At 45.0% G+C, this 8,506-nt stretch overlaps 1 protein-coding gene across 1 annotated transcript in view; it reads right to left on the bottom strand.

Annotated features, from left to right (window-relative positions):
• Nucleotides 1–871: 871 nt before the first annotated feature.
• LOC117876852 (deubiquitinase DESI2-like) overlaps nt 872–8,506 on the bottom strand; it is an 82,134-nt gene continuing 74,499 nt past the window's right edge. The window contains exon 5 of the mRNA XM_034769309.1: nt 872–4,370. Within this exon, the coding sequence (XP_034625200.1) occupies nt 4,128–4,370 (243 nt within the window). The 3' untranslated portion in view covers nt 872–4,127. The remainder of the gene's footprint in view (nt 4,371–8,506) is intronic.

Here is an 8,506-nt window from a genome sequence, read left to right as displayed (position 1 = left end):
ACCGGCTATGCAAGAGAAATATGGGCCTGATTTTCAGAGCTCTTAAATGCTTACAACTCCAACTGAAAGTATGTCGGGGGAGAGAGAGGAGCCCCTCTGCAACCAGGCCCTATGTGGTACTCAGACTGGCACTTTTCACTGCATTGTCCCAGTGCAGTGGTACAAAATTCAGGTAATTAACTGACAAAGACTCTAAAAGCAGAGCTACTGTTTTCTATGACCTCTAAGCATTTCAGAGCTGGGGGTCCCCAAATCCTGGATCAGGAGAGGGAAGAAGCCAAGTGACAAGGGCCTTCTGAAAGAAATGTCTCCCCAAATCAGGAGAGCTGGCATTATTGAAATATAGTTTCTGAGAGCAGATTCTGTTTATTGCTTACCTCTCTTTCTCTTGTCCTACACTTCTCCTCTTGGATGAAGCTAGTGTCCCAGCATTAGTATAACCATGCCTGAACTCTTATCACCTCATCTTTGCAAGCCACTCCCTCTATAAGAAGAATCATTCTCAGCTGTTAGTCTCAAGGTGCCAAGATGGCTCCTCTGAGTCTCCTTTTAAAAGGACATTGTCAAGTATTTTTGGCCCCAACTTTAGGTTTTGTAATTAAGTGAAAAAAGAGGTCGGGAGCAACAAAACATGAATACAAATATTTTCCAAATGTACACAAACATATATATTTTTTCCAGTGGAAAATGTTTGTATTTGAAACTTCCCTGGCAGTGTTAGGAGCCCAAAGGACAGCACTGAGCAGTACAGGAGAAATAGGAAGTAAAAGTGACTAGAACCAGAAAGTGAAATCAACCAGTTTAATTTCACTCTCTGAAGGGTAAGCAAAGTGCCCAAAATAAACAAACTGCACCAGTGGGGACCAATACATTAGATTTTAAAAACTCCATTTTAATCATTAAAATGTGGTTAATTACACAGGTAACAATATTGTTATTATACTTATTTCCACAGTGTCGCTTTTCTTTATTCTGGTCACCGTTGGTCAGGTAGCTTGGCCAGGGCGGGGAGGTAAGCAGCAGTTTTGAGGACTAGAACACATTCTGAGCTACGAATTAGCCAGAGTGATGGTTTGATTCTTTTTCACCACCTTGTTCCCATTGCAAAAATATATATCTTTTTATAGTGCTAACAGCTTGCACCAAAGGAGTGTCCTGCAACCTCAAGAATGTCTCCTCTCCCCAAAGGCTTGAATGGAGGAAGAATGCAGCTTGCCTGGATTAAAATAAAGCTAGTTATGTATGCGGTTTAGTAAAATATTTCGAGAAAGCATTTTCCTTAGGAAAGGTATGTCACTGGAGCCCTGATTCCATCTGGGACTTCCAATGTGATGCTTCATATGAGATCAGATGCAAGATGGCAGGTTGGGGTGATGGATGGATGGCAGTTGATCAGGGACTATTTGCTATTACCTCTTAATCTGACTGCAATGTTCCCTTCAAATGAAAGCTCCGGGAGATCTCCACTCAATTCCTTCCAGTCACTGCACATACCTGCGGTCACAATGCTGGTTTTTGGCAGCGACCCTGGGAACTTCAAAAAAATGGAAATTGCATGGCTGGTTTAGGCAGTGACATGAGTCACTGCAGGGCAACTGAGTGTGCAGTACTGTATTGTGTAATGTTGTGTCTGGGCGGCAGCAGCTCTGGCAACTTCAGAATAATGGACACAGGGCTGGCTCCAGCTTTTTTGCTGCCCCGAGCAGCAAAGGAAAAAAAAAAAAAAGCCGCGATCGGCGGCACTTCGGCGGCAGCTCTACCGCGCCGCTTCGTTCTTTCCCATTGGCCGCCCAAGCACCTGTTTCCTGCGCTGGTGCCTGGAGCCGGCCCTGAATGGAGAATATGATGCTGATCCTAGTAAATCATCGCGGAACAAACCAAGGTAATAGAGAATGTGATGCTGGCTCTATGCAACTACACCAGGAACCCAGGATAATAGTGTGTGGTGCTGGTTCTGGGTAGCTATGCCAAGAGCAGTGGAATAATTGACAACACGGTACTGATTGTGGGTACCAGCCGGGGTAGTCAAGGTTAACAGAGAATGTGACTTTGGATCTGGGCAGGGATACTAGGAACTACAGCTTTTTAATATTCATTGTAGAGATTATGAAACATTAGAAGCATGTTGTAAAGGTTTCATTGTACACATGTGCATCATTGTAGGGGGATGAGGTTAGACCATACCGTAAGGATTGAATTTCTGGCCATCAAAAGCCCCTAGAGTCTGCTACCTTGCCAAGAATGCAGCAGTTGTCCCAACCTCTTCACAGGGTTCTCATTATTCCTTAATCTCTCTGGGCATATAGATACATACACGTAACAAACTGAGGCCACGTATGTACAGACATTAGGCATATCAGTGGGGATCAAACCCAGGACTTTCAATTCCAAGCCCACAATTTCTATAAACTTGAGCTAATGGAGTAGTTTGCGTAGCTGGTTGTAATTAGCAGGCTGTTATTCTCACTGTGGCTGACCACCAGCAGGAGACAGGATTATCCACATTAACAGCCTGATTTTCAGAGGCACTGAGCACCCAGAGCTCCTCCTGCCTTCAGCTGGAGCTGCTGGTGCGCAGCACTTCCAAGAATCAGGCCCTAAGTCAATACATTACACATGCATCCTCAGACTCTTGTCTTCCTCTTCTGCATAGCTGGTGGGGGAAGAGGGACCTAGATTTTCCTTTTTCCATGCTGGTGTAGCCGCTGAACTTAATTCCTGGTTAGGTGATTGAATAATGGAATTGGCGTACCTGCTCCCTTCTCCACCTTCCCTCCACCACAGAAACCATCATCATGGGCATAATACATCTAAAGCTTATGCTTAGATAAATTTGTTAGTCTCTAAAGTGCCACAAGTACTCCTGTTCTTAATGCTGGGGTGGTTGGTCAACCAGCCTTGCCCCTTTTCTATCCCAAATGACTGAAATAAAGAGATTGTTATGTAACAAAAGATGCCATGGGGATGTACATGGTGCAGCATCCTCTGCTTCCTGACAGGATTCCAAGCTGCCCTCTCCATCCCAAAACAGCCTCTGAGGCAGGGGAACAAATGTTAGTTCTTCTGGTTTATTCTCTGTCTAGATAGTTTTCGCCTTCCTGGCTTGGTTTTAAATTTAGACTGGGTAGATGGCTGCCAAGGGACCCATATGTTGGGTTCTGTGGTTCTGGGAAGAAAGACTGCAGGAAATAGCAATTTGCCCAAGGGATTCCCTCTCACCACCCTCTCACTCCAAAAGTCTCTCCCCAAAACACAGGTTGCCAGAGGCAGCTGGCTAGTCAGCCAGAAGACAGATTTAACACCCCACTGAAAAGGAAGGGAAACAGCAAACCAGGGATGTGAAACTGGTGACTTGGGTAGGGGAAGTAAGAGAACCAATCCACCAGAGAACACCCCTGCATCTACTTAGTAGCTACCCCCAAGCATTAGCCCCCACCCCCTGTTGTAACCAAATAAAAATCACCATTACACATTTGTTTTCTAGGTAAATTTGGTATTGTTGTTGGGGGGAAGGCAGTCCTCTGATCTCTTAAATTCTAACACAGAAAACTGGTGGTCGTAGAACAGCAGTACCTTTCACTTGTCCTTCGAATGATTTAGAAACCTGGTAATTACAAAAAAGAAGATTGGTAGGAGCTTGTTGCTGGTCTTAGAGATGAAAAAGTCAAGCTGAGGTTCTGCTTCCTTCATTTGGTACGTCCAGGAGGAATGCTGTAGGTGGGGGGCAGTCTTGACAGAACTGGAGAGGAGAGAGAGGGGAAAATAAAAGAATAAAAACAGTTCCAGCCAAGGAACTTCACAGTATGGTTCCCCTCCAGTCCCATGCTCTCGTGCCCAAAAAGTCAACAGTTCTCTGTGGATCAAGGAGCACAGGGGGCCTTGGGAGGAGAATCCAGGTTAGCCACCACACTCGTCAGCACAATGCTATAGTTCAGCATCATTTTGCCAAGCAACAGTAGTGACAACCCTTCGAGAAGGATCAAGAGCTCGTCTTCTCATTAAAGTGTGTTTCCCCCAATGTTCTTGGGCGAAGAAAAGAAGGTGAAAAAAAGGTGCTGTAAGAGAGGAAATTAGAAAGAAATAGAAGAAACCCAGAGAGCGAGAGAAGGGAGCATGTTGGGCACAGCTTAGACCCGGGTATGCCTACAGGTTCGCGAGGTGCCTGAGGCTGAGGCAGCCGCAGAAGTGGATGGGGACTCCTCATCTGTCGTGTCTTCCTGCTCTTCCTTGTGGAGGCCGAGGTTGATGTGGCTCTGCAAGGCTGCTGGGGTCAGCCACTCCTTGGGGAGGCAACTTTGGAGGAAAGGGATGCACGAGCTGAAGTAGGCTAGGCGATTCACCCAACGGGGGATCTCCTTCCCACACAGGATCTGCAGAGCAAACAGAAAAGGAACATGGTTACCAACACCAAGGCATGTGTATCATGAGGCTGCTATGAAGACGACCACCTCCTCTTCCCCAGTCAGTCAGTGGCCTGGATTCCTCAGTGCTCAGAAGATTCCTGTTTGATTACAGGGGCTATCTTTTGAGGTCACAGCCAGCCTTAAACTCAAACAATGTAAGCTTCTTCTTGGAGTGCCTTAGGCAAACTCCCAATTGACTGGCCACCAACCTGTCCCTCAATCAGCAGGTTTGGGGAAGGTGGGGAAAAGTACTCCTGTCCTCTCTCCCCCCTCGGCATTTTGAGACCTTGTTCTTATTTGGGGCTCATAGATCAGAAAGCCAGTCCTGCGGGTAGCTCTCAGAACACAGTTAATCCCATTTTCACTCTGTAATGCCAAAAGATTTGGACTGACATTGCCCTGAGCTTCATTAAGCTGATGGTTGGCCGTAACCAGGTGAATGGATGATTGTGAGGAACTATTCTGTCTGCTCCCCACTTTCTGTGACATTGATGCAGTCAGGTTGATTAATCTACAAAGTAGATTTATGCCACAGCACCTTGAAGTTCTTTTCTTATTGTAACTCTTAGCCCCTTTCTTCCTTAAAATAAACTACTGAAATAGGAAAAAGAAACCACCAAGAACAAATCCCAATATCTTGTGGGTCCTACACAGACCACAGGCATGTTTTGTTTTGTTTTGCTTTGCTAATAACCACACAAAATCTGACATGATGGCATGGGATGGCTCAGGGGATTATTTTTGTGACACAGACCCTTTCTTCCTTAGGCCATGAGTCCAAATACATTTTTACTGAACAACAGTAGCATGTGGAACTACTTTAAAGTTTAGAGATAAGTGTAGGAAACCCAGGGCATTGGTACTAAGCATCAGAGAAGTGAATAGAACCATATCCCTTGAGTAGCTCTTTTGCTGCCAAAATTACTTGTAAATACCCAAGTTATGTAGGAATCAGTAATGTTCTACATTTTCATTTTGGGGACAAATTCCTACCTCAGTGACTTCCTCATGGAGTCACCACTCCTCCCAAATTTCTAAACACCACGGCCAGATCTTCTCATGGACCATACCCTTACTACATGGGTTTAAGAATAGTTAACAGGAAAGGATCTGTATCCCAGACTGATCCACAAATCACAGTTTGAGAACCACTGAATAAGACTTTGTCAGCAGGTCATTTTAGTTCCATCCAGGATCTTAAGAAAATTCATTTTTAAAATTATATTATATAAATTTAGCCCAACATTCACCTTTGAAAAGCAAATATTTTACCCATCTATCTCCTTGAAGCCTGACCAGTACCTCCAAACCTAGTACCATTGCCTCCATTTTTGGTTGCATTTCCCCTCAATCCCTTTTCCAGCCCCAGTAGCTCTGGTAACATACCGCCTCCTTGGAAAATGTATATATAAAATAAGAGGCTGTTTTTTAAAGTATGCATTTAATTCTGGGGAAAGGCGCTGGATCAAAGCTAAGAAGGAATCACAAAAATATCATTAGAACAATGAACATAGTAGTGGAGCTTCTGGAGAATTAGTGCTAGAAAAAAGCAGCAGAAGGAAGGAGATGTTGGAGTGGCTGTTTTGTTTGATTCCTTTCACTAAGCAGCTCAGAAAACTGTGACAATTGCTCCTGCCATTCCCTATGTGACAATGATGCTGGGGGATTTTGCTTTTATTAGCTTTTTCACAGGGCAAATCAGTGAAGCCAGGAGGAACTGTAAAACGTACTTAAGGACATGTGGGCATCAGGCCATCACTCACCAATTAGGGCAGTTTATGGAGTTTGAGGGCAATGATGAGGCCTAAGATCACGTCTACACTAGAGGTGCTACAGTGGTACAGCTACAGCAGCTCTGTAGTGTAGATGCTTCCTACAGTGACAGGAGGGTGTCACGGGGCAATCCACTGAGAGACCATTCAAGCTTTAAACACAAACCAAAACCACTCTAGATCTCCTTTGCCACCACCATATTGTACAGTACTGTGTTTTTTCCAGCAGGCCACAGCCTGCAGTGTTATTTACATACATTTACTGTCCAGAGTCAGCTTCCCCACTTGCTTCTAGGGCAGGGACTAGTACTAGCAGCAGCCAGTCTTGCCTATCTCTGCCTTCCTTCAGCTCCCTCCTCTTCCCCAGCACTGCCTTTCTGTCTGCTTATCTTATCCTAGGAGTTGGAGTTGCTTCCCCCTCAATCAGACCCTCAGCTGTAGCTCTCCTCAGTGAAGTGGCACCCTCAGTCAACTATCCGCCTTCCAGTAAGGTCCCCATTAATATATACTGGTGGAGACTGGAGTGACAGAGTGCTAAGTTAGCTCCTGACTCAGCACACCCTGTTACCAAGGGGTTTTTCCGTAACCGTAGGTAATCCACCTTCCCAAGTGATGGTCAGTAGGGCAGTGGAAGAATCCTTTCATCAACCTAGCCTTGTCTACACCAGGGGCTAGGCCGGTATAACTACAGTGCTCAGGGATGTGAAATTTTCACACCCTGAGTGCTGTACCTATGTCAACCTAGCTTTTAAGTGTAGACCAGGCCTGAGCAGTTCCCCTTCCCTCAGAAACACGCCAGTCTGAGTCTTCTCCATCACCAAAGCCACCTTGTTACTATTCCACAGTGGAATAGGAATCTCAACAAGTTAGCAAAAAGGAACTTCAGGAAATCCTAACAGTAGTACAACCTTTTCCTTAGGTTTGAGCTGCCTGCTTTGCAATGTATTGTGGCTAGAGTAGTAGTACATGCCAGTCCAGAGGTAATAGAGAAAACCAGATTTTAATGAGATTAGACCAACTGAACTTAATTAAAGCCGTACAAGGAAAATGAAGAGGGAGAATTCCAATATTTGAATACCTGGAAAACTCTGCCCATTGTAGCTCCCCAGACAGTATAATCAGTTAGAAACATTACATCAGGAGAACAACTCATCTACCCTGATGGCCAGACACTGTTTCCAGCAGTGTAACCTTTTCATGGGTGTCACACATGCCAGACAATGAGGCGTACTTTCCCCCTCCCCCCACCCCGAGAGGGGCATTCCCTTCTGTGGAGGGATGTGTACAAGTCTTTTTGAGACACAACAGGTAAACTGTCTTGGATCAGAAACACTGGTCTTGATTTCTAGATCAAAATAAACACCCATCATGCTTTCAAAAGGTACCTACTGGCTGCCCTAGGAAACTTAAAAGAGCTGTAGTGAATCCTCATCTGGATTCCTGTCAGGCTTTGCAGAGTCCCTGGGAGCAGGACAACTGTATTGCAATGTGGATAGAATAAGGAATGCTGTCTTTTCCAGTTTGTCTGAGGCTTTGAGAAGGCAGTTGAGGCTCCTAGCTGATTCTGCTAATTGGGACAGGGAGCCTTGTTACACTAAACAAGCCCTTTAAGTTGACTGTAAAGATGCTTATCCCCCCTTAGAAAATGAAGATAGGGAGCTATAAGGGCTGGACTAGGCTACATCACACTGAACTCTGAAGAGGTAGAATGAGGATGCTTAGGCATCCATTTGAGGAAGAATACAGCTTGCGTAATACTAATGTACCTCTCAAATGTGCCTCGATTTAAGGAACATCACATGAAGGCCTTGTCTACACTACCAAGTTTTGTCACCAAAACTGCCATTTGTCAACCCAAAAACAGTTAGTGCGTACACACTGCAAGGCAACTTTTGCGAGGGAAAATGCCCAGTTTTGGTGACAAAATACATCCATACTCACAATAGATTTATGTCTTTTTCCCTTACATTTTTTTTTTGACAAAGTGCAAGTGTAGACACCATGCTTCATTTCATTGCTTTAATGGGCCTCCAGGAGGTGTCCCACAATGCCCATCCTGATTGCTTTGGTCAGCAGTTTGAATTCCACTGCCCTACAGCCAGGTAACTAACCATCATAGAATATCAGGGTTGGAAGGGATCTCAGGAGGTCATCTAGTCCAACCCCCTGCTCAAAGCAAGACCAATCCCTAGACAGATTTTTGCCCCAGATCCCTAAATGGCCCCCTCAAGGATTGAACTCACAACCCTAGGTTTAGCAGGCCAATGCTCAAACCACTGAGCTATTCCTCCCTCAAAGAAGCCCTGGGGATTTTTGAAATTCCATTTCCTG

This window comes from Trachemys scripta, chromosome 4, assembly GCF_013100865.1.
Source record: "Trachemys scripta elegans isolate TJP31775 chromosome 4, CAS_Tse_1.0, whole genome shotgun sequence".
Lineage (NCBI taxonomy): Eukaryota > Metazoa > Chordata > Testudines > Emydidae > Trachemys > Trachemys scripta.
The sequence above is the reverse complement of the archived record's forward strand: the minus strand, read 5'-3'. Positions and strand labels throughout refer to the sequence as shown.